General features: G+C 46.8%; 1 protein-coding gene across 1 annotated transcript in view; it reads left to right on the top strand.

Moving 5' to 3' along the window:
• SLC9A8 (solute carrier family 9 member A8) overlaps positions 1-27,340 on the top strand; it is a 47,488-nt gene that overhangs the window by 8,803 nt on the left and 11,345 nt on the right. The window contains exons 4-10 of the mRNA XM_040330857.1: positions 599-657; positions 3,055-3,138; positions 11,298-11,399; positions 13,451-13,485; positions 20,431-20,574; positions 22,757-22,895; positions 24,225-24,330. Coding sequence (XP_040186791.1) covers positions 599-657; positions 3,055-3,138; positions 11,298-11,399; positions 13,451-13,485; positions 20,431-20,574; positions 22,757-22,895; positions 24,225-24,330 — 669 coding nt within the window. The remainder of the gene's footprint in view (positions 1-598; positions 658-3,054; positions 3,139-11,297; positions 11,400-13,450; positions 13,486-20,430; positions 20,575-22,756; positions 22,896-24,224; positions 24,331-27,340) is intronic.

Genomic DNA, 27,340 nt, shown 5'->3' with positions numbered 1-27,340 from the left:
GGATGAGGTCATGTGTGTTTGGTGTGTATCCTGGGGTGAGGTTATGTGTCTGTGATATGTACCCTGGGGTGAGGTCATGTATGTGCAATGTGTACCCTGGGGTGAGGTCATGTATGTGTGATGTGTATCCCAGAATGTGGTCATGTGTGTGCAGTGTGTACCCTGGGGTGAGGTCGTGTGTGATGTGTACCCTGAAGTGAGGTAAGGCTTGTGTTTCGTGTGTATCCTGGGGTGAGGTTATGTGTTTGTGATATGTACCCTGGGGTAAGGTCATGTATGTGTGATGTGTATCCCGGAATGAGGTCTTGTGTGTTTGGTGTGTATCCTGGGGTGAGGTTATGTGTCTGTGTTATGTACCCTGGGGTGAGTTTATGTATGTGCGATGTGTACCCCGGGTGAGGTCATGTATGTGTGATGTGTATCCCAGAATGAGGTCATGTGTGTGCTATGTGTACCCCAGAGTGAGGTATTTTTTTTTTTTTTTTTAAGATGTGAATCTCTGGGTGTTTATGTGTGTGTGACGTGTAGCCTGGGCTGAGGTCATGTGTGTTGTGTCCCGGAGTGAGGTCACACGTTTCTTGTGTTCCCTCATTGGCAGGAATCCTAATGGGCGCAGTGATCAAGATCATAGAGGCTCATAAACTGGCCAATTGGAAGGTAAGTGTGTCTTACAGGACATGGTATGGGAGAGTTCACAGCCATTGTGCAAGTCACCATTTCCGAGAAGGATTTCAACTACGATCTGCTGCATAGACTACCACACCTTCATCCCAAACAAACGAAATGCCCATGGGACTTTTTGGAAGTACGTCAACACAATTATTATTTTATATAAAATCCTATTTTTATCCAGTGTTAACAAAAAATATATTGTCTTATACGGAAAACAAATCTAAAACCTTTGTTTGTACTATGAACTGATTTACCAGCATCGGTCACATAAAATGTAATCAGCTTAGTATGTTACAGCCTAAATCTCCCATTTAAATAATAGTTATATAAGCTTGTAGAGTATACAGATGGACATTCATGCATTTCAATTCTCAACGCGTTTCGTAACCAATACTCGCTTCATCAGGATGTCTCTAAAAAGTGGAAATAAAATGAAATGCAAAAGTAATTTACAAAAGTACAAAAAAATGAATGGGCGACATTGTTCATCATCATGTTGTAAAATATAGTACACACTTACAAATCGGCCTTGAAGGAAGTTGGAACTTCTGGATGGTAATCTCTATGGGATGTCTGTCCTGGGGGGCTGTGGAGAGGGGGGGGAGGGCCCAGCGAGACAACAAGGGCACTCAGGCAGGTATGACTCAAAGCCCAACAACGGCACTCAACCCTACAACAAATATATGTATATAGTACCTTCAAAATTAAAAAAATAATAAAAAGTTTTTATATTTGTTTTCTGTATAAGGCAAGATTGTATATCTATCCATAAAGTCCCACGCCATTCCCCATCCCTGGGACTCTATATACAAGATTGTATAAGTGAACACTGAATAAAATAAAGATCTTATATATGATATATGTGTTGATGTACCTGCAAAAGTCCCATGGGCATTTCCCAGGACACATTTTTTTTGCTGTCTCCCATGAATAATCCAACTGGAGGTCTCAGTCACTGTACAGGACCCCTTCTCTGCTTTATCCCTCAAGTATCCCCACCAGAGGTCATAGCCATTGTACAGGACCCCTTTACTGCTCTCGCCCATCAGTAACCTCACTGTAGGTCACAGTTATTGACAGGACCCCTTTACTGCTCTCACCCATCATTAATCTCATTGGAGGTTACAGCCATTGTACAGGACCCCTTAACTGCTCTTTCCCATCAGTCAACCCCACTGGAGGTCCCATCCATTGTAATGGACCCCTTTACTGCTCTCTCCCATCAGTAACACCACTGGAGGTCCCAGCCATTGCACAGGACTCCTTTACTGCTCTCTCCCATCAGTCATCCCCATTGGAGGTCCAAGCCATTGTACAGGACCCCTTAACTGCTCTTTCCCATCAGTCAACCCCACTGGAGGTCCCAGCCATTGTAATGGACCCCTTTACTGCTCTCTCCCATCAGTAACACCACTGGAGGTCCCAGCCATTGCACAGGACTCCTTTACTGCTCTCTCCCATCAGTCATCCCCATTGGAGGTCCAAGCCATTGTACTGGACCCCTTTACTGCTCTCTAAGGATGAGCTCCGGCGTGTTTGCACTGGGGTGTGCGAACACTCCGGAGCTCATCCTTACTGCTCTCCCATCAGTAACAACTCTAGAGGTCACCATCATTGTACTAGATCCCTTTACTGCTATCTCTGTTCAGTAACCCCACTGGAGGTCCCAGCCATTGCACTGGACCCCTCTACTACTATTTCTCTTCAGTAACCCCAATGGAGGTCCCAGCCATTGTATTGGACCCCTTTACTACTGTCTCCCATCAGTAACACCGTTTGAGGTCACATAAGTTGTACTGGACCCCTTCTCTGCTTTATCCCTCAAGTGTCCACACCAGAGGTCATAGCCATTGCCCAGGACCCCTTTACTGCTCTCGCCCATCAGTAACCTCATTGTAGGTCACAGCTCTTGTACAGGACCCCTTAACTGCTCTTTTTCATCAGTCACCCCTACTGGAGGTCCCAGCCATTGCACTGGACCCCTCTACTACTATCTTTCTTCAGTAACCCCAATGGAGGTCCAGCCATTGTATTGGACCCCTTTACTACTATCTCCCTTCAGTAGCCCTACTGTAGGTCCCAGCCATTGGACTGGAGCCCTCTACTATTATCTCTTTTCAGTAACCCCAATGGAGGTCCCAGCCATTGTATTGGACCCCTTTACTACTATCTCCCATCAGTAACACCATTTGAGGTCACTGGAGGTCACAGCCATTGTTAAGTCAGCCTTTATTGCTCTTCTATCCAAAACCCTTTTACTGTTATCAGCAATCAATATACCCCCCCCCCCACTCTCCTACATCCTTAAGCTAGCTTGCTGGGATCTCAATATGACCACCTTTGCTGTGTGTGGAGAAAGCTGAGATATTTGTCTTTATACAGGAGGAGGAGATGTTCCGGCCTAATATGTTCTTCCTGCTGCTGCTCCCACCTATTATATTTGAGTCGGGTTACTCGCTGCACAAGGTAACTCTATTTTTATTGTATGGTATGTGCTGTCCTAATCTGGCAGATATATGTGTGTTTGTAATCCAAAAAAGGGATCTTTACTGTAAAAGCTGTGAAAACCCAGAGAGCTGCATCAGCCAGTATAGCAGATTACTTAAAAATGGTTTCCTGATGAGAACAGAATTTGAAATGTTACCCACCATCATATATAAACACTGGGGTTAGTTCACATGTGCTATTTTCTGCTTTTAACAGTCAGCACAGGAGAGATTGTGGCCCTTTTAGCAGGACAGGAAACGCAAATTAATTCCCCGGGACCAGTGGAAGGTTTTTCTGTAACTGGACAAAATTGAGGCCCTTTGAAACCATCTGAGACTTTCTCTGGTGTGCTGTATGCTTCTTCCCCCATATGTGGAAAAAGCACTGGTCCTTTCCCGTGCTGGCACTTGGAAAAGACTGCGAGTTGTCTTGACTGAATGTTGTATAAACAAAAAATGTTCAGCGCAGATACATTTTTTTTTTAATACATGGAATTGTTAGCTGACACTCAAGGATAATCCAGAATGCCTCAACGTATGACACGCGCCGGCGTATAACACGCACCTCAATTTAAGAGGGAAGTTTTCGGAAAAATAAGCCAATTCGAAGCAAAATAATGGTCAGTGAGCCTCAATGAACCCTGATCTGTGCCCATCTGCAGCCTCAATGCAGCTTGATCTGTGCCCATATGCAGCCTGATCTGTGCCCATCTGCAGCCTCAATGCAGCCTGATCTGTGCCCATCTGCAGCCTCAATGCAGCCTGATTTGTGCCCATCTGCAGCCTCAATGCAGCCTGATCTGTGCCCATTTGTAGCCTCAATGCAGCCTGATCTGTGCCCATCTGCAGCCTGATCTGTGCCCATTTGCAGCCTCAATGCAGACTGATCTGTGCCCATCTGCAGCCTCAATGCAGCCTGATCTGTGCCCATCTGCAGCCTCAATGCAGCCTGATCTGTGCCCATCTGCAGCCTCAATGCAGCCTGATCTGTGCCCATCTGCAGCCTCAATGCAGCTTGATCTGTGCCCATCTGCAGCCTCAATGCAGCCTGATCTGTGCCCATCTGCAGCTTCAATGCAGCCTGATCTGTGCCCATCTGCAGCCTCAATGCAGCCTGATCTGTGCCCATCTGCAGCTTCAGTGCAGTCTGATCTGTGCCCATCTGCAGCATGATCTCTGCCCATCTGCAGGATTGCTCCTCACTGCAACCTAATCAGTGCACATCTGCAGCCTTGCTCCTCACTACAGCCTGATTAATGTCCATCTGCAGCCTTGCTCCTCACTGCAGCCTGATTAATGCCCATCTGCAGCATTGCTCCTCACTGCAGCCTGATTAATGCCCATCTGCAGTATTGCTCCTCACTGCAGCCTGATTAATGCCCATCTGCAGCATTGCTCCTCACTGCAGCCTGATCAGTGTCCATCTGCAGCCTTGCCGAAATAGACAGAGCCAGATCTCCTGTGTACTTGGCTCGGCGTCACACCCAGTCCCGCCCCTTGGCCCGGATCCTTTGATGGACAAAAGTCCATATAAAATTATCCAGTGATGAGTGTCATGTTTGTAGGTAGATTTTCCATTTTTTATCGTGAAATAAACCTGTGAAGCGGAGAGCACTAGATTGTCCTTTCTTAGTCCTTATGTTTGGGAAAACCATCGGCTGGATCGCATGTGATGGGTACCCCAGGTGTGGGTCAAAAGCTGTGTAACCTGTTGCAGGTTGAGTCTAGGGAGCAGAGAGGCTTGATTATCTGTGGTGGATGGGCTATAATCACCGCTTTACCGTCTTGTCCATTATTGCACCTAAGGAGACTTTCTCTGCTTGCTGATACACAGGAGTTCTCATCACTGGATAATTTTATGTGGACTTTCTATTGATTGCGCTGCACTATATTTTGTTTTATTGACAGAATGTTGCCCTGACATGTTTCCCAAGACCTTGACTAGCAGCTTGTTCTGATGCCAATTTAGTTTTTTGGCTTCTGGGGCACATCATCAGGAGGAAGCGCTTCCTTTACCACTTAAGCCCCGGACCAATATGCTGCTAAATGCCCAAAGGCGTTTTTCCAATTCTGCACTGCGTCGCTTTAACAGACAATTGCGCACTCGTGCGACGTGGCTCCCAAACAAAATTGACGTCCTTTTTTCCCCACAAATAGAGCTTTCTTTTGGTGGTATTTAATCACCTCTGCGGTTTTTATTTTTTGCGCTATAAACAAAAATAGAGCGACAATTTAGAAAAAAATGCAATATTTTTTACTTTTTGCTATAATAAATATCCCCCAAAAACATATATAAACATTTGTTTTCCTCAGTTTAGGCCGATACGTATTCTTCTACCTATTTTTGGTAAAAAAAAAATCGCAATAAGCGTTTATCGATTGGTTTGCGCAAAATTTATAGCGTTTACAAAATAGGGGATATTTTTATTGCATTTTTATTAATAATTTTTTTTTTACTACTAATGGCAGCGATCAGCGATTTTTTTCGTGACTGCGACATTATGGCGGACACTTCGGACAATTTTGACACATTTTTGGGACCATTGTAATTTTCACAGCAAAAAATGCATTTAAATTGCATTGTTTATTGTGAAAATGACAGTTGCAGTTTGGGAGTTAACCACAGGGGGCGCTGAACGTTTTAGGCTTCACCTAGTGTGTGTTTACAACAGTAGGGGGGTGTGGCTGTAGGTCTGACGTCATAAAGGGGATGACACGATCGATGCGATCGCCACAGTGAAGCACGGGGAAGCCGTGTTTACACACGGCTCTCCCCGTTCTTCAGCTCCGGGGAGCAATCGCGACGGAGCGGCTATAAACGAATAGCCGCGCCGTCGTCCCGGATCGCTCCCTGAGGGAATCCGCCTGCCGCACGCAGCGGGGGGGGGGGGTCCCGATCGGACCCCCCACCCGCTAGAAGGCAAGGACGTATATATACGTCCTTCTGCCTGTCCGTGCCATTGTGCGGACGTAAATAGTCGTGCGACGGGCGTTTAGGGGTTAATGTCAACCAACCTGTGCAATTACAGAGAACATGAGTGTGCAGATAGACAACGTGTTCTCAAACATATTTGCAGCAAACATACAACCGAGCATACAGGCATTGGTAATGGAGTGAAGTATTTGCTTAGTGTACATAAAGGAAACAAGACAATGCAACCCTCCAGGTGAGTGTAATCTCCAGATGGATTGTGTAAGCTGGGTGCTAGCCCCGTCTCGCTTCTGTAGACTGGATACAAAATAGAAAACGGCTGCGCTCCAATACCAGTTCAAACAGGTTTTATTTCACAAAGTGCAAAAAAATTGACACCAGGACACAGTCAAGTATTACAGGTTGACGCGTTTCACACGAACACCATGCAGCTACACAATGCATTCTCAAACAGATTAGCGGCAAACATACTGTCAAGAGTACAGGCATTGGTAATACAGTACAACTGTCTCTTTAGGAGTGTGAATTGTTTGCTTAGTGCACATTAGGTCACCTATTTTAATATTTAAACTGATATTAAAGCCTTTTAAAAAAAATAAAGAGGTTATACTTACCTTCTCTGGGCAATTGTATTCTCCGAGCAGTCCCTTATCTCCTCTTTTGGAGTCTGCTGCTGGTGCAGTCTGCTTCTTCTTTCAGTGGGTGCTTTGGGGGCGCCTATGCGGGAGCGCTTCCGAGCCAGGCTGTGTACATTCATAGACACACACAGTGCAGCTTAGCCACTCCCCCGCTCTGTCCTTAGGCTGCATTCACACCTGAACACGGCGTATTGTACCGCGATTTGCCGCGACAAAACACAGCGTTTTTTAAGCCTAACATACGCCGGAGGGGTAATTAACGTTGTCGGCTATACCGAAAGCCGCCTGAAAAAAAGGGTCCGGGACTTGTTTTGAGCTTCAGGCGTACGGCGTTTCGACGTTCGGCGTGGAGATGTGAACCATCTCCATAGCCGACAATGTTAAATCACCCCTACAGCGTATTGCAGGCTGCAATAGCGTCGGGCTTCAGGCTGCTTCCCGACCTCTCCCCCCTCCCCGCTGCCTCCTGACCTCTTTCCCCCCCCCTCCTGACCTCCCCCCCCCCCCCTGCTGCCTGCCGACCTCTTCCCCCCCCCCCCCCCCTGCTGCCTCCTGATCTCTTCCCCCTGCTGAATTGTAGTTGTACATGTCTGGAGGATTCTTTTAATGGTGTGCAAGGTCAGAGATGCCCACCCTTATCTGCAGCCACCAACTCGCAGCGTCCTGTCACAGATTTGTTAGAGGCCTACTTTAAATTAACCCACATTTGTTCATACACCACTGGAGACTGATATAAGAACACATTTGTGATACTATCACGTGTTCTTGACGGTCGGGATTTCCGACAAGATTTGTGTGACCGTGTGTATGCAACACAAGTTTGAGCCAACATCCACGGTTTTGTTGTTTGGAATTTTCGATCATGTGTACATGGCTTAAGAGTCAACAGCTTACCCATTCCCGGGAACCCTCTCCTATGCATAGAGCTGAAGAAGTTGTCATGAAGGTAGGTTTTGAAGATACAGACTTCCATTTGAATAAAGATTATCTGTAAGAAAAGATTGTCTTGGAGATTCAGGAAGAGAAGGTGGAAATGCTTCTTACTGCAGCGTGTGTGAGGGGTTGCAGGAGCAGAAGTTTCCTTTTTTAAAAGGCATTCTCTTTTTCTAGAATGAGATAAGGTCTCGAAAAATAGATTTTTTTCCCTATTAGTCTTGGAGAAAGATGCCTATGCTTTGAAACATAACTCCCGATCCTGACAGGACCGGGAGCTGTATGTTTACACACACAGCTCCCGGTCCCTGCTCTGTAACGAGCAATTGCGGGTGCCCGGCGGCGATCGCGCCCGCTGGGCACCCGCACGGGAGTCACGGACGAGCGGGGGGCGCGCATGTGCCCCTATTGGCCACAGAGAGAGACAACGTTATTGTACGGGCTCTCGCGCAGGGGAGCTGACCTGCCGCCGTAGAACTGCGGCGGCAAGTAGTTAAAATACCCAGTGACCCAATTTTTATTTATTTTTTACCACTTTAAGCGCAAAGAAAGCATTTTTTATGGACTCCCATTGAAATGTATTCCCAACTCGCACTGCATCATGTTGCATTGATGTAAATGGACACCACTGAGAACAATGTGATTTTTTATTGTCATACGTTGCAGTGGCTGGCGCAACATAAATCAATCTAGTATAAATGAGGCTTCACTGTTTTAATGCTAAGTTAGTTTTAAAAAGTTCTTTCCTGGTCGATATTGATCTTTATTAGTGTTTGATGTAAGAATTGATCTAAGCTAGAACAAAGAATGATTGTATGATAAACGATGGAAATTATTAGTCTGGGCATTTATTTGATTGCCATTAGGGGTGAGGCTGAGATTCTTTCCTTGTTAAAACCACTTTAGAACAGTTCCTGCGGGTACAAGTTAATAAATATTCCTTTACTTTAGTTAGAACAAGATACACAAATGTCTGTTTACAGTTTGTGTAGCCATGAGTGGGTGTGCACGGGGGCCCCTGGCTGGATTGGGGCCCAGGGCATGCCGGTGTCATACATCTTGGTCTTTTTGGCTTGAACACATTGGCAAACCACCCATAGCAATTTAATAGCACAGTGACAGATCTGTTTCATTTTGATTGATTGATTGTTCTTGGCAGAGCTGACAATTACCTCTCCTCTGCTGTGCGTAACCCTATGTACACAATAGGTAACCCGCACTTGTGAGAACAGTAACAATATCAGCTGCTAGCACATATTTTTCGCAGAAGACAATTTATACAAGTTAAGTGCAGCGCTAGAAGAACACCATAGAAATGGAAAAAAAAAAAGGAAATATTTGAAAATTTCCAAAAATCCAAAAGTGGAACTTCCGCTTAACCCACTCCTCGCCCCCTTACATGCCACATTTGGCATGTCATTTTTTTGGGGGGGGAGTGGGGGCTTCAGGAGGAGTGGGACTTCCTGTCCCACTTCCTCCTCCCACCGAGGGGGCTGCTAAGGCGATACGTCATATCGCCTTTTGGCAGCCCCTCCCTGTAGGCGATCACCTGGGACACGTGACAGGTCCCAGGCGATCGCCTGTCCAATCGGATGGCGCAGCGCCGCTCGCGCATGTGCAGTGGGTGCCCGGCCGTGAAGCCAAAAGCTGTCACGGCCGAATGCCCACACTTAGAATGAAGACGCCGGCCGGAGAGGGGGGGGAGAGGATCGGAGCCCCCGGCCGGCGCTTTGCTGGAACGTAGAGCAGGTGAGTGTATGTTTATTAAAAGCCAGCAGCTACACTTTTTGTAGCTGCTGACTTTTAATAAACATTAAAAATGCCTGGAACTCCCCTTTAAAGTGGTTCTAAAGCCTTAAAGGGGTTGCAAAGGTAAACATTTTTCCCTAAATAGCTTCCTTTACCTTAGTGCCGTCCTCCTTCACTTACCTCATCCTTCCATTTTGCTTTTAAATGTCCTTATTTCTTCTGAGAAATCCTCACTTCCTGTTCTTCTGTCTGTAACTCCACACAGTAATGCAAGGCTTTCTCCCTGGTGTGGAGAAAGCCTCTTGAGGGGGGAGGGGGCGAGCAGGAGAGTCAGGACGCTCTCTACTTTGCAAATAGAGAAAGGAGCTGTGTGTTAGTGGGCATTCTGACTCTCCTGCTCTCCCCCTCAAGAGGCTTTCTCCACAACAGGGGGAAAGCCTTGCTCTACTGTGTGGAGTTACAGACAGAAGAACAGGAAGTGAGGATTTATCAGAAGAAATAAGGACATTTAAAAGCAAAATGGAAGGATGAGGTAAGTGAAGGAGGACTGCACTAAGGTAAAGGAAGCAATTTAGGGATTTTTTTTTTTTTACCTTTACAACCCCTTTAAGGTCTTTGATCTTAATGCATTCTGTGCATTCTATCTAATGCACATCAATAGAAGCAGACAGGGTGGCTCGAGGGAGCGAGCACGTATGGGTGCCCCAATTGACAGCGGCTTTCTATGGGGGCACTTGCCAAAGAGGAGAAGCCTGCAGCACTGACGGGGAGACCCCAGAAGTAGAGGATCGGGCTGTTCTGTGCAAAACCATTGCACAGATCAAGTAAGTATAACATGTTTGTTATTTTGAAGAAAAAAAAATATGAGCCTTTAGTAACCCTTTAATAAAGAGATATATTAGATTGTAGAGCGCACACTGATTAAAGGTGAGAAGCCATCTGCAACATAATTCCACTTAAGATATGGTTTAGAGAAAATTCCTGTGACAGGATGGGATGTGGAATTTTCAATGTTGCAGAATAGATATGTATAACAAATATATGTTTAAGCCTGGTCAAACCCCAAACAAATGGAATATACAAGCACCATTGATTAAGTAAAAAAGGTTTATTACAAAAACATAGAAAAAAATATATATAGAAACTTTGACATATGTTTAAAATGTTCAGACAGAAAATAGAAAAAGTACTAGTGGTGCAGAGAAACTGCACATAGTCTTCTTCAGACCCCACGTAGAAAGGTTCTACTAGTTTCGCCGTTACGGCTTCATCGGGAACCCGTGGAGGGTGAGAGTCTATAATAATCAAATAACATATTTACAGTAGAATTAGGGACAGGAAAAAATATATACAATGACAACATCACATACAACTGTTGCAAAAATAGAGTGATCATTAGTAGATGTACAAACAGAGTATATATTGCGTACAAATAGATTAAGGTAGTCATATTGGGCTACAATGTATCAAACATTAAAAATCATATGATGACCCTTTAATAAAGTTCAATGAGAAGAATCTGTAAACACCGTCCTTATTAAGAAGCATTAAGAATCACAATTAAAAGTAATGAACAGCACTGATGATATGGAAACTTTGCTCTTCCGGTAGACTTCTGGCAAAGCATGAAGGGATATCGCAATAGGCTCCGTTCTATGCATTTTCCAGGGCACATAAGACGTCATTTGTGACGAAACATGTATGGTGGAACCTGCTGTGACATCATCACTCTTTACTGGAAGTGCAGAGTTTCCATACAATCGGGTATTTTCATGCAGCGCTTGGAGAACACCATAGAAATGAAGAAGGAAAAAAGAAAAAAAAATCCGAGAAATGTAGTTCTAGAAGTCTCTTCCTTCTCTTGATGTCACTTTTTTATCATTTCAGGGAAACTTCTTCCAAAATATTGGCTCCATCACTCTGTTTGCAGTAATCGGTACAGCCATATCAGCCTTCATTGTGGGTGGAGGCATCTTCTTCCTGGGGCAGGTAGGTGTCTGAGCTACAATCTCATCATATGGAGGATATACATTTTCGTGTAGAGCACCTTTTTTCCCACCTTTTCAACATGGAGGAACCCTTAAAAAAAACATTCTGATCTCAGGGAACCCCTTCTAAAAAATGACTATATCTACAACTCATGATACATTAGTGTGATGGTCGGTGGGGAGAATGCTCCTTACACTTGTGGTCATTGGGAATGATTACCCCCTTACAGGTAGAGAGGCAGGAGTTGCTCATTGCTCAAGGAACCCCTAGCAACCTCTGGAGGAAACCTAGGGTTCAATGGAACGCTGGTTGAGAAACCCTGGTGTAGAGCTTGCCTCACAGTATTTCTTATCTCTCATGGTTGTCCTGCAGTCCTCATTCTTCTCCCTGCAGTCCTCATTTGCTCTATAGTAACACCTCCTCCTGCCCCTGCTGTGCCCTTCACTGCCCTCACAGTGCACTGTTCTGCCCTGTAGTGACTCCTTCCCCCCTTACAGTGCATTGTTCTGCCACCACACTACCTAATTCTTGCCCATTTCAAATCATTGTTGGGTCCCCTCAGTGCCTGATGTTGTGCCAATGGTGCATTGCTCTGCCCCTGCAGTGCCTCTTTCTATCTCCACAGTGCTTTGTTCTGCTACGATGACATGGTAATGGAGGATGCGTCCCCTGGCAAGTCCTATGTAGAAGGCCACACCCCTGTATAGAGACATGTCGGCGCATCTTTGTGCCGGCGTAGCGCATCTCATATGTGCTACGTCGACGTAACTTTGAGAGGCAAGTGCAGTATTCACAAAGCACTCGCTCCCAAACTTGCGCCGGCGTAAGCCCGCCTAATTCAAAGTAGGAAGGTAGTGGGCGTGATACATTTAAATTAACTGTGACCCCATGTAAATGAAGGGCCGAACGAAGGGCGCATGCGCGCGCATGCTCAGAATCACGTCGCATATACGCCCTAAGATACGACGGCTCAATGCCTTCGACGTGAACGTAACCTACGCCCAGCCCCATTCACGTACAACTTACGTAAACGACGTAAAATACGACAGCTGTTCCCTGGTCCATACCCTAACATGACTTACCCCTGCTTTAGGTGGAATAACTTTACGCCAGACGTACGCCTTGCGTAAACGGCGTAGATTACAGCGGCGGGCGCAAGTACATTTGTGAATCGGCGTATCTCGGTCATTTTCATATTCGTAAATCAATGGAAGCACCCCTTGTGCGGCCAGGGTAAATATGCACCCAAGATACCACGGCGTAGGAGACTTACGTCGGTCGTATGAAGCCAAAATTCATGCGCATTTTGTTTGCTGAATAAGGCGCTTAGATACGACAGCGCATCCGTGGACTTACGTGGCGTATCAGAAGATACGTCGGCGTAAGTCCTTTCTGAATCCGGCTAATGATGTTTGTATGATGAAATGGTAAAGTCGGCCCCTCCCCTGGGAAGTCCTATGTAGAAGGCCACACCCCTGTATAGGTGGGAATGATACATATGATGACATGGTAATGAGGGACTCCTCCCCTGGGAAGTCCTATGTAGAAGGCCACACCCCTGTATAGAGACAAGCTGTTTGTATTATGAAATGGTAATACTGGGCCCCTCCCCTGGAAAGTCCTATGTAGAAGGCCACACCCCCATATATAGAGACATGATTATTGTATGATGAAATGGTAATGCTGGGCCCCTCCCCTGGGAATTCCAGTGTAGAGGGCAACACCCTGTATAGGGGGGACATGATACCTATGGTATTGAGGGACTCCTCCCCTGGGAAGTCCTATGTAGAAGGCCACACCCCTGTATAGAGACATGATGTTTGTATGATGACATGGTAATACTGGGCCCGTCCCCTGGGAAGTCCAATGTAGAAGGCCACACCCCTGTATAGGGGGGACATGGTACCTTTTGGTGACATGGTAATGAGGGGCCCCTCCCCCGGGAATGCATGTGTTCAAAGCCACGCCCCTAAAAGAGGGCACATGCTGCAAACAATGATGGAATCTGACAGTTCACTTTCACCCTGACTGTAATGTTTTCTTCTTCTCAGGCGGATGTCATCTACAAACTCACCATGACTGACAGGTATCTATCTCCCCTGCTGTTCTGAGTAATAACTGATTATTTTTAGGTTAATATGTAACACAATAAGGCCCGGATTCAGAAAGGAGTTACGACTGCGTATCTCCAGATACGCCGTCGTAACTCTGAGTGTGAGGCGTCGCATCTCTGCGCCTGATTCATAGAATCAGATACGCCTCACTGTTGCCTAGATACGAGCGGCGTAAGTCTCCTACGCCGTCGTATCTTGGTGTGCATATTTACGCTGGCAGCTAGGGGCGCTTCCGTAGATTTACGCGTAGAATATGCAAATGAGCTAGATACGCCGATTCAGAAACGTACGTGCGCCCGGGGCATTGATTTACGTCGTTTGCGTAAGGCTTTTTTCGGCGTAAAGTTACCCCTGCTATATGAGGCGTAGCCTATGTTAAGTATGGACGTCGGGACAGTGTCGAATTTTGCGTCGTTTACGTTGTTTGCGCAAGTCTACGCGAATAGGGCTGTGCGTAAAGTACGTTCACGTCTAAAGCATTGACTATTTCCGGCGTAATTTGGAGCATGCGCACTGGGATACTTTCACGGACGGCGCATGCGCCGTTCGTTAGGAGCGTCAATTACGTGGGGTCACGATTACTTAGCATACAACACGCCCCCTACCAGCCTATTTTGAATTAGGCGGGCTTACGCCGGCCCATATACGATACGCCGCCGTAACTTAGGGCGCAAATTCTTTCTGAATACGGGACTTGCCTCTCAAAGTTACGGCGGCGTAGCGTATATGAGATACGCTACGCCCGCCTAAAGATAGGCATTTCTTTCTGAATCCGGGCCTATATATATAGAAAATATAATTTTTTGTTTTTTTAAATTGGTCTTTTTTCGTTTATATAGCAAAAAATGTAAACACAGTGGTGATCAAATGCCACCAAAAAAAGTTCTATTTGTTGTTTAAAAAAAAATATACAAATTTAATTTGCGTACAGAGTTGCATGACCACACAATTACCAGTTAAAGGAGCACAGTTCTGAATAGCAAAATATGGCCTGGTCATGAAGGGGGTAAAACGTTCCTGGAGCTAAAAGTGGTTAAAGCAGAAACATCCAAACGCAGGAAATGGTGATCTGGGAAGCATTAAAGTTGTTTATTGCCCCTAGGTAACCTCTGCTGCATTTACAAACATTAAACGCAGTAGTGCCAAGTTAAATAAAGCCTTACACACACTGTAAAGGAATTATTAGTCAATGAATACCTGACCTGATGAGGTGTCTCGCTGTGTGAGGGTAGGGCAGTGCGTCTGTGGACAGGATCCTCTGCCATCTGGCGGGGTGCCATTTCTTGTCGTTATTGTCTCCATGATGTGGTAAGATGAGAACGCCGTGGCTGAGTACATCCTTGTTACGGTAACTGTTGCAAAGGAACACCATGGAGCGTGTCGTTTGCCCTTTCTTCTCCGGGGGGTCATGTTCTCCCCTTATGTCATGTGTGGCGTCCCTGGGGTCATTGTCTCGGTATACAGGGACATCTTATATTTTCCTCAGCTGTCACTGGAAGCGGGAATTGCAGGAAGATGTGAACATTAATAATTAAATAATTACAAAGAAAACAAATTCTCCAGTCTAGTTAGATGTGACTTGTCATTTTCCACGCACACTAATACACAATGCTAATTACACAATACTAATTACACAATACTAATTACACAATACTAATTAGCAAACTGATTAGCAGCAGAAAATGTCCAGCATGTTGATAAGTTTTGCAGTGACTCGGTAGACTACGTAGTTGTTACCATTTACTACGTACAATCCACAGATTGTCATTGGATATAAGAATGGTTACAACACTTATCAAGTCACTGACAGTGACCAGGTGACTCAGAGCAACTGGCGATTGTACACATATATGGTGTGTGGTTCACAATTTTCCACCCGGCTCCTACAGTTTTTTAACTTTTCACTTTAGCCCTGGAAGCTTAACCCCCTCCTTCATGACCAGGCCATTTTTTGCGATACGGCGCTGCGTTACTTTAACTGACAATTGCGCGGTAATGCTACACTGTATTCTGTACTCCGATTTAAAAAAATAAAAATACATTTTCCCACAAATAGATTTCTTTTGGTGGTATTTGATCACCTCTGCGGTTTTTATTTTTTGCGCTATAAACAAAAAAAAGACTGACAAATTTGAAAAAAAAAAACAGAGGCCCAGATTCTCCAGATACGCCGTCGTAACTCTGAGTCTAAGGCGTCCTATCTATGCGCCTGATTCTTAGAATCAGTTGCGCATAGATTTGTATTAGATCAGACCGGAGTAAGTCTCTTACGCCGTCGTATCTAAGTTGCATATTTACGCTGGCCGCTAGGTGGCGCTTCCGTCGATTTACACGTCGAATATGGTAATGAGGTAGATACGCCAATTCTCAAACGTAGGTGCGGCCGGCGCATTTTTTTACATCGTTTGCGTAAGGCTTTTTTCAGCGTATAGTTACCCCTGCTCTATGAGGCGTAGATGAGGCGTACTAATGTTCGGTATGGACGTCGGAACAGTGTTGAATTTTTCACGTTTTACGTCGTTTGCGTAAGTCGTCCGTGAATGGGGCTGGACGTAAGTTACGTTCACGTCGACTAGGCATTGAGCGGGCGCAATTTAATTAGAAAATTCAACGTGATACTGAGCATGCGCGCGCATGCGCCGTTCGATAAAAGCGTCATTTACGTGGGGTCAAAATAAATTTACATAAAACACGCCCACATCTTTCACATTTGAATTAGGCGGGCTTACGCCGGCCAATTTATGTTACGCCGCCGCAACTTACGGAGCAAGTGCTTTGTGAATTCTGCACTTGCCTGTCAAAGTTGCGGAGGCGTAGCGTAAATACGTTACGCCCGCACACAAATACGCGCTCCCTGCGAGAATCTGGGCCAATATTTTTTACTTTCTGCTATAAAACATTCCAATAAAAAAAATTGAATTTATTGATCAATTTAGGCCAATATGTATTCTGCTTTATATTTTTGGAAAAAAAAAAAAACACAAAAAGCGTAGATTGATTGGTTTGCACAAAAGTTATAATGTCTACAAACTATGGGATTTTTTAAATTATTTAGTAATGGCGTGATCGGCGGCTTATAACGTGACTGCGATATTGTGGCGGAGAGTCGGACACTGACACCTTTTGGGAACCAGTGACACTAACACAGTGATCAGAGCTAAAAAATATACACTGTCAGCGTAATAATGACACTGGCTGGTAAGGGGTTAACATCAGGGGCGATCAAAGGGTTAACAGTGTGCCTAGCCTATGCTTGTGTACTGTGTTGGATCTTTGCCTTTCCCCAGTAAAATCACTTCCATGTTCCTGCTTTGCAGGAACCTGACAGGGCGGCAATCTTTGTTTACATAGGCAGACCGCCGTTCTGCCTGTGTACCGAAGGATCGACGGGTGCCGGCGCACATCGAGTCAGCCGTACCCGCCGATCAGCTTCTGCTGTGTATAATCACAGTGGGAGCAGGCAAGCAGCGAGGGCGCCCACAACCAGGAAGTGTCGGATCATATACTAGGTACAGCAGTGCCACCTTACCGTTATACGGGTGGCAAGTGGTTAATCAAAGGATGTTGGGTGTCAACAGGGTCACCTAGTGACTCAATTTTATCCAGTTTATCAGGGTCAGACAAAATGTATACCGTGTGCAGCCAGCTTAAAGTGATATTAAAGCGGAGTTCGGCCAAAAAAAATTCAAATAAAAAGTCAGCAGTTACAAATACCGCAGCTGCTGGCTTTTAAAATACAGACACTTACCTGTCCTGGGTGCCCGCGATGTCCTCACTCGAAGCCGATCTGTCCCCTCGGCTCCTGGTGGAGGTGCTGCCATCTTCAGCTAGGGAAGCCTTGCGGCTTCACAGCCTGGTTTCCTACTGCACATGCGCGAGTTGAGCTGCACATTCTGGTCCCTGCTGTCTTCTGGGACCCGTGTGTCTCCCAGAAGACAGCGAGGGGGGAGGGGCCAGACATAGCTTAGATACCCGCGGATCCTGCAGCAATCTATCGCCAGAGGTGGGAGCAAATACCTGTATTAGACAGGTATCTGCTCCCCCCTGAAAGGTGCCAAATGTGACATCGGGGGTGGGGAGGAACCGGATAAGCGGGAGTTCTATTTTTGGATGGAACTCTGCTTTAAAGGCATTTTTTGTTTCTAAACAACAACATTTTATACTTCCCTGTTCTGTGCAGTGGTTTTGCCAGAGCAGCCCCAATCCTCCTCTTCTGGGGTCTACCACCCCTTCTCTCGCCTCATTGGCTCACTGGATGTGATTGGCAGTGGCAGGAGCCAATGAGGAGGTAGAGTCCCCAGAGAGTTGAGGCTCTCGTGCGCATTGCTGGACCGCAATGGGGCTCAGGTAAGTATTGTGGGGGGGGCTGCTGTACAGACTTGCCTACATACATTGGGACCACGGAGAATGAATGGAGTCACCGTCTAACAGGAAGTCAGATCACAGCAGCAAAAAAAATAAAAAAATTTGAGGAATCTGAGAGCAATAGAATATAAAGTTTAGTGTCACTTTAAACCAGTTATCTTATCAATGAATTCCTATGCACTCCCCAGGGGGTCTGCTGACTCATTCAACATTTCCTGTACCAGGCTGTAGACAGACACCTCTTGTCACCTGATTGTTGTCCCTTACTTGATAAGCGTTGCACCGACCGGCGAGCCGTCCATGGCTGACCTTAGAACTGTGAGACCGACGGTTCTCTTTTGGCTGTGTGCTGCTATTAGGAATCTGGGACTTGTAGTTCTGTATTGGCTGTGCGCTGCTATCTGGGCACTGAAAGCTCTCCACTGTATTGCTGCCACTAGGATTTTTCTGAACTGCCCTTGTACCCCAGATTACGACCACTGGGCTTTGTCGCCACCCTGTGGTCCTGCTGTACCGTATTGCTGTCCTGCTTCTCCCTGGATCTAACCCCCAGCCTCCAACACATTGCTTTTGTGTACTGAAATATCCAGATTCATGAAATTTCCTGTGTGATTCACCTCTGTGTGGTCTCTGCTCTCTTAGGGCTCATTTACACTTGCTTTGGCTTCAACACACATTAACGGCTAGTTTACACTTGCTTCAAAACAAGGCTTGGGACAGGCTTTGTTAAAGCTCTCTGAACGCCAGTCAAAACATCTGTCACTAAATAAAATGGTTAGCTTACAGTCCTGTTTACACCTTGCATTTGCTTGGTGCTTCGATGAGGCTTTGGTGGAGCTTCGATGAGGCTTTGGTGGAGCTTCATTGAGGCTTTGGTGGGGCTTAAAGCAAACTTTGCCATAGACTTCTATGGAGGCTTTGAAGATGCTTTGAAGCTACATGGGGTATAATTTTTGAAGCGAAGCCAAAGCAAAGCAAAGAAAAAGCTCTTTATTTAGTGACAGCGTTCAGGGAGCTTTAACAAAGCCTGTCCGAAGCCTTGTTTTGAAGCAAGTGTAAACTAGCCCTTCATGTATGTTGATGCCTGAAACAAGTGTAAATGAGCTCTTAAAGCTCTCTGAACGCTAGTCAAAGTCTCTGTCACTAAATAAAATGGTTAGCGTACAGTCCAAAGTTCATCACTTTGTCCAACTGAGGACTGTCTGAATTTCCCTCCTAGCAGCCAGTCAGCTTCCTCCTCTTTCCTCAGCAACTCTGGCAACAGGAAACATCAGTGTGATTGGTTGTTAACCGCAGTGCAGAAAGTTTGACATGTGATACTACCACGTGGTACAGAGCACCCAGAGGGGGGTCAGGCAGGGTGCAGAGCACACAGAGGGGGGTCAGGCGGGGTGCAGGGCACACAGAGGGGGGGTCAGGCGGGGTGCAGGGCACACAGAGGGGGGTCAGGCGGGGTGCAGGGCACACAGAGGGGGGTCAGGCGGGGTGCAGGGCACACAGAGGGGGATCAGGCGGGGTGCAGGGCACACAGAGGGGGGTCAGGCGGGGTGCAGGGCACACAGAGGGGGGTCAGGCGGGGTGCAGGGCACACAGAGGAAGGTGCAGGTAGGGTACAGGGCACACAGAGGGGTGTGCAGGCGGGGTACAGAGCACACAGAGGGGCATGCAGACGGGGTACAGAGCACACAGAGGGGCGTGCAGGAGGGGTACAGAGCACACAGAGGGGCGTGCAAGAGGGGTACAGAGGGGCGTGCAGGAGGGGTACAAGAGCACACAGAGGGGCGTGCAGGCGGGGTACAGAGCACACAGAGGGGCGTGCAGGCGGGGTACAGAGCACACAGAGGGGCGTGCAGGAGGGGTACAGAGCACACAGAGGGGCGTGCAAGAGGGGTACAGAGGGGCGTGCAGGAGGGGTACAAGAGCACACAGAGGGGCGTGCAGGCGGGGTACAGAGCACACAGAGGGGCGTGCAGGCGGGGTACAGAGCACACAGAGGGGCGTGCAGGCGGGGTACAGAGCACACAGAGGGGCGTGCAGGCGGGGTACAGAACACACAGAGGGGCATGCAGGCGGGGTACAGCGCACACAGAGGGGCGTGCAGGCGGGGTACAGAGCACACAGAGGGGCGTGCAGGCGGGGTACAGAACACACAGAGGGGCATGCAGGCGGGGTACAGCGCACACAGAGGGGGTAGAGAGCACATGAATGATGCATGCATGCAGGCGTAGTATAGAGATCACAGAAGGGGATTCAGGTGGGGTACGGATCACATGGAGGGGGTGCAGGTGGGGCTCTCTTTTTGTCATGTTATGGATTATACTTCTCTTCTCTGGTACTTAATGTACCAGCTCACACATGGTTGCACATGAATTCACACAGACATATGAAACGGCTCACTCAGGGTGGACAAAAAGTCTCCATAGGGACAGGGATAATGGAAGGACAGTAATCACATGACTGGGAGTATTCTCATTTATTTCTGCTTTCTTCCTTATAAGGTGATACATTATATTTCCTATGTAATTGACGTCCCAATGCTGCCTATATTTCAGCTTTGCCTTCGGATCATTAATTTCTGCTGTGGATCCCGTTGCCACAATTGCCATTTTCAATGCCCTGAACCTCGATCCGGTGCTGAACATGTTGGTGTTTGGAGAGAGCATCCTTAATGACGCCGTTTCCATCGTTCTTACAAAGTGAGTGCATTGTATAAAGTGTTATTGTGTGATGTGCAGCCCCCCCCCCCCCAGCTGCTGGGACGTGTCTTCTGGTCTTCAGTTCTGGTTCCGGGACCCATTTATTCTGTAAATGACCTCCGATAGCCCTGTTGGGACATTGGTTCCAGTGACCTCTGTGCTCTTTGGGTGTCTGTCAGGCCCGGGGTGCCAAAAAAAGTGCTGAGTGATACTCTCCATGTATATTAATATTTTTAATATCAAAATATATGTTGTATTTAAATAGGGACAAAGGGAAGGGGATTATTGGGGTGCCAAAACAACTCGGTGCAAATTATCGTTAAAATAACAAACTTTATTGCATTACATAAAAACACATATTCCAAATATAAATTCCCATGAATGTTTAAAGTGCTTGTAAACCCATTACAACCACTTTAACCTACAGGTAAGCCTAGATTAAGGCTTACCTGTAGGTGCAACAAATATCTCCTAGACCTTTTAGGTTTGGGAGATATTTGCGGAAAATACCGGCACCGATGTCTACGTTGCATGCCCCGTAGACATCGGGCGCACTGAGTGTGTAGCTTCTAATGGCGATCATGCCGTTAGTGGCGGCACCTGTGTGCAGTGCCGGACTTACCATTGGGCTTGACTGGGCTCAAGCCCATGAGCCCCACCCAATAGGGGGCCCCGGGCTCAATCGCGGCAAACCCCATGTTAGTGGCAATCACGGCAACCCCCTCTTGCAATTTCGCGGCAACCCCCTCCTGCAGTTTTGTGGAAATTGCGGCAACCCCCTCTCGCAATTTCCCAGCAACCCCCTCCCGCAATTTCGCAGCAATCGTGACAATCCCCCGTTCGTGGCAATGATCGGTCGGCAGTAACAACCCCCATGCATGACGGCATTGCTGCTCCGGCCAGTCACAGCACCGGAGCAGCGATACCCGGAAGTCACTCCTGGTATCATGGCGGCGACGGAATGGGTCACCCAGTACTACATAATGAGCTAGTATGCTATGCATACTAGCTCATTATGCCTTTGCCTTGCAGAGTGTTTTTATTTCTTTATTTTTTAGAGAGGGTTTACTTCCTCTTTAAAGGAGCATATACATTATACAGTTGAGTGAGTAAGAAACTTATATAGCGCAACACATGCGAACTGAATCACCTCTTGGCGATTCAGTTCTTGTTGGCCAAGAAGATATTGGCTATTATAGTAGCAGGTCAAGTCTTCCCTACATGTTTCGCCAAGATATTGGCTTCCTCAGGGGAATAAGACGTGACCAATATAGTTATAGCTCTACAAAAAGAGAAAACATTTTTTTTCGAAAACACAACATCAAATAAACAGAAGTATAATGTCAGGCATGGTGCACAGTACTGAATAATTGGGCCATAGGGTACTCGTAGTCCCACCCCCCTCCCCAACTACCCCAAAGCATTTACACAACCTACCCTATTGCCCCCACGGGGAAGGGTCTACAGGGTCAAGGTCCCAAAAAACGGCAAGACACCACTACCGCAGTGTGGCTGCAGAGGGCAAAAAAAGGAGACCAATAAAAACTATAAGAAGAAAAAATAATAGATAAAGACAATTAACTCAAAAAGAGCCCATGTCTATTTCATAAATAGGGCTAATAAGCCTCAATACATACCAAAAAGACATAAAGATAAAATTTGAAAGAAGGGGCTGAGGTGACCAGAGATATAAAAATCGATCAAAGAGAGGTGATTAGACTGAAGTTTGGGGTGGGATAACTAAATGAAAAAAGATATAATGACATAAATGTAAATATGTTGTATTTAGCATGCACCAATTATTACCATATCTTCCTCTTGCCTACATCTGAAACATTTACTCTGATAACATCCAGCACGTGTTCATGATATTGTTGTGACTAGGAGACCGTGGGCAAGTGCCCAGTCTGGCTAAGAGTCTTTAAGGCAATGGGCCTGGATGGACTTTTCCAGCTTCTTTCTTAATGACTGTAGACAAAGCAACGGTACTCAAGGACAGAACTGGTGCAGAAGTAGAACATCTAAAGTCTGTCTATATGACACCATTGGAATTTTGATCTGTAAATGACAGGTACACCTAGCTGGATGGAAAAACGTGTAATTTCCAGATACACAGGCGTGTTACATATGATTCCTGTGTCTGATATGTTACATGTGATTCCTATGTTTTGTCTCCCTACAGCACAGCGGAAGGACTCAACCGCGGGGACCTGGCCAATGTCAGCGGCTGGCAGACCTTCCTGCAGGCCTTGACCTATTTCCTGAAGATGTTTTTTGGTTCAGCAGCTCTGGGAACGCTGACCGGCCTTATTTCTGCAGTAATATCCTTTCTGTACAATTCCTCAATCCTGTATCCCCCCCTCCCCTTCCCTTTACTACACCAGAGATTTCATTGTAGCATTGCTGACACTGTCTGTAGGCTGCTTCTCTAATAGCAGTCTTTTCCAATCCTCCCTTCCCCTCCCCCCCCCACTCTTATTTGACTTGGGACTGCCCCTATCTTCTGTGAAATAAGGTTAAGGACTGCCCCTATTTCTCTTTCCGTTCATGGACGGACACAGCAGCAATTGACCTTAGGTTATATATCCTTCCTTTCAGGAGAGACTAGGCAGAAAAAACAGCACTTCAAGTGTTAAAACACTTCTTTCAGTACAGCACCTCCCAGGGGGCGGGTCCCCCGGGTACATCCCACTCTCTGCATCATGCAGCTCCAGTTTTTTTCTGCCTAGCGTGAGGAGAAGACATGGCTCCTCTGGGCCTATGTGCTCTTGAGATTTTTTTTCTGCGATTTTGTCGCTTTTATTCTATTTTTCCTGCATTTCTGGATCCTGAAAGAAAATTGTTAGATTCCCCCATCAACACAGCCAGTCTAGAGGAAAAGAGATTCCCCCTCCAAATACGGAAAGGTTTCTTCACAGTAAGAGGTGTGAAAATGTGAAATAGGCTCCCTCCAGAGGTGGTTCTGGCCAGCTCAGTAGATTGCTTTAAGAGAGGTCTGGATTATTTCCTAAATGTACATAATATAACTGAGTACTGACATTTATAGGTAAAGTTGATCCGGGAAAAATACGATTGCCTCTCGGGGGATCAGGAAGGAATATTTTTTTCCCTGCTGTAGCAAATTGGTTTTTCACCTCTGGATCAACTGTGGGTATAGAATTGGGTATATGGGATTGTATGATATTAATATAAAATATATATATATATATATATATCTGTTCCGGCGCGTAGCAGCACGGCAAGGGATGAAATGTGTGTGTTTTATGCCCCTATTTTTTTTTTTGATCTTTTTAGGGTGTGCATTTTTTGTAAGATGTCTTTTGCAGAGATTCTGTCAATATATGTTGTACACTGTTTGTGTAGGTGCATGCTTTGTCTCATTGGGGGAGATTTATTAAAATTGGTGCACATAGAATCTGGTGCAGCTGTGCATGCTAACCAATCGGCTTCTAATTTCAGCTTTTTCAATTAAGCTTGGACAATAAAACGTAAAAGCTGATTGGTTACTATGCAGAGCTGCACTGGATTCTGTGTGCACTAGTTTTAGTAAATCTCCCCCATTGTGTGTTTTGTATACTGTCGTCTGTCACTCTGTTGTGTACATTGCTGCGGTCTATCCGTTGTGTAGATTTCCTCAGCTCGGTGTTCAGGTGTTGAAGCATCTGGATCTGCGGAAGACGCCTTCCCTGGAATTTGGAATGATGATCATTTTTGCTTACCTCCCATATGGACTGGCTGAGGGTATTTCACTCTCTGGTGAGTCCTGAGCGTGGCGCTGTATCTGGAATGATTAACACATGGGAGAAGAGGTTGGGGGGTCACTGTATCTAGGTTGATAAACACTTTGGAGGAGGTTGGATGATAGAGATTTGGGGGGATCTGTGGAATGCTCTTTGAGTCCAGATTGTGAAATTGTGGCTGATCAGAGAGGAGTGTTAGAGTATCTGTCATACAAACGTCCTATGACTCTCACACTGGGAGCATTAACAAAAAATATATAATGGGGTGCAGGAAATCTGGGGAAATAGAAAATACTAATATACCGTACTTCTACTACAGGGTAGGGGGTGCAAGAAGTATGGGGTGTACTACTATAATGTGAGGAGGGGGATGTCAGGAGTATGGGGTGTACTACTATATTGCGAGGAGGGGGATGTCAGGAGTATGGGGTGTACTACTATAATGTGAGGAGGGGGATGTCAGGAGTATGGGGTGTACTACTATAATGTGAGGAGGGGATGTCAGGAGTATGGGGTGTAATACTATAATGCGAGGAGGGGGATGTTAGGAGTATGGGGTGTACTATTATAATGCAAGGAGGGGGATGTCAGGAGTATGGGGTGTACTAGTATTATGTGAGGAGGGGATGTCAGGAGTATGGGGTGTACTACTATAATGCGAGGAGGGGGATGTCAGGAGTATGGGGTGTACTACTATATAGCGAGGAGGGGGATGTCAGGAGTATGGGGTGTACTACTATATAGCGAGGAGGGGGATGTCAGGAGTATGGGGTGTACTAGTATAATGCGAGGAGGGGGATGTCAGGAGTATGGGGTGTACTACTATAATGTGAGGAGGGGGATGTCAGGAGTATGGGGTGTACTACTATAATGTGAGGAGGGGATGTCAGGAGTATGGGGTGTAATACTATAATGCGAGGAGGGGGATGTTAGGAGTATGGGGTGTACTACTATAATGTGAGGAGGGGGATGTCAGGAGTATGGGGTGTACTACTATAATGTGAGGAGGGGATGTCAGGAGTATGGGGTGTAATACTATAATGCGAGGAGGGGGATGTTAGGAGTATGGGGTGTACTATTATAATGCAAGGAGGGGGATGTCAGGAGTATGGGGTGTACTAGTATTATGTGAGGAGGGGATGTCAGGAGTATGGGGTGTACTACTATAATGCGAGGAGGGGGATGTCAGGAGTATGGGGTGTACTACTATATAGCGAGGAGGGGGATGTCAGGAGTATGGGGTGTACTACTATATAGCGAGGAGGGGGATGTCAGGAGTATGGGGTGTACTAGTATAATGCGAGGAGGGGGATGTCAGGAGTATGGGGTGTACTAGTATAATGCGAGGAGGGGGATGTCAGGAGTATGGGGTGTACTAGTATAATGCGAGGAGGGGGATGTCAGGAGTATGGGGTGTACTAGTATAATGCGAGGAGGGGGATGTCAGGAGTATGGGGTGTACTAGTATAATGCGAGGAGGGGGATGTCAGGAGTATGGGGTGTACTAGTATAATGCGAGGAGGGGGATGTCAGGAGTATGGGGTGTACTAGTATAATGTGAGGAGGTGATGTCCGGAGTATGGGGTGTACTAGTATAATGCGAGGAGAGGAGTGTCAGGAGTATGGGGTGTACTACTATAATGTGAGGAGAGGGATGTCAGGAGTATGGGGTGTACTAGTATAATGCGAGGAGGGGGATGTCAGTAGTATGGGGTTGGGTGATTGGACTGTAATGGGGAGTATTGGAGGATGTCAGAACTATGGGCACAGAGGGGGTTGGACTGTAATGGGGAGTAGTAGAAGGTGTCAAAAATATGGGGTCAGGGGGTTGGACTGTAATAGAGAATAGTGGGGGATGTCAGGAATATGGAGTTAGAGGTGGTTGTACTGTATTTGGGAGTAGTGGGGGATGTCAGGAATATGGGATTCGGGGGGGGGGGGGGGGGCGGGGATTGTAATGAGAAGAGTTGGGGATGTCAGGAGTACGAGTCAGGAAATTGGAATGAAATGGGCAATAGTGGAGGATCTAGAAGTATGGGGTCCTGGAGTTGGACCGTAATGGGCAGTAGTAGGGGATGTCAGGAGCATGGAGTCAGGCAGTGGGACCGTAATGGGCAGCAGTGGGGGATGTCAGGAGTATGGAGTCAGGCGATGGGACCGTAATGGGCAGTTTTGGGAATGTCAGGAGTATGGAGTCAGGCAGTGGCACTGTAATGGGCAGTAGTGGGGGATGTCAGGAGTATGGAGTCAGGCGGTGGGACCGTAATGGGCAGTAGTGGGGGATGTCAGGAGTATGGAGTCAGGCGGTGGGAGTCCGTGGGACCGTAATGGGCAGTAGTGGGGGATGTCAGGAGTATGGAGTCAGGCAGTGGGACTGTAATGGGCAGTAGTGGGGAATGTCAGGAGTATGAAGTCAGGCGGTGGGACTGTAATGGGCAGTAGTGGGGGATGTCAGGAGTATGGAGTCAGGCGGTGGGACCGTAATGGGCAGTAGTGGGGGATTTCAGGAGTATGGAGTCGGGCAGTGGGACTGTAATGGGCAGTAGTGGGGGATGTCAGGAGTATGGAGTCAGGCGGTGGGACCGTAGTGGGGGATGTCAGGAGTATGGAGTCAGGCGGTGGGACCGTAATGGGCAGTAGTGGGGGATGTCAGGAGTATGGAGTCAGGCAGTGGGACTGTAATGGGCAGTAGTGGGGAATGTCAGGAGTATGAAGTCAGGCGGTGGGACTGTAATGGGCAGTAGTGGGGGATGTCAGGAGTATGGAGTCAGGCGGTGGGACCGTAATGGGCAGTAGTGGGGGATTTCAGGAGTATGGAGTCGGGCAGTGGGACTGTAATGGGCAGTAGTGGGGGATGTCAGGAGTATGGAGTCAGGCGGTGGGACCGTAGTGGGGGATGTCAGGAGTATGGAGTCAGGCGGTGGGACCGTAATGGGCAGTAGTGGGGGATGTCAGGAGTATGGAGTCAGGCAGTGGGACTGTAATGGGCAGTAGTGGGGGATGTCAGGAGTATGGAGTAACGGTGG

This window comes from Rana temporaria, chromosome 12 (assembly GCF_905171775.1).
Source record: "Rana temporaria chromosome 12, aRanTem1.1, whole genome shotgun sequence".
Taxonomy (NCBI): Eukaryota; Metazoa; Chordata; class Amphibia; order Anura; family Ranidae; genus Rana; species Rana temporaria.
Note: the sequence above shows the minus strand (reverse complement) of the source record. Positions and strands in the feature narration are given on the sequence as shown.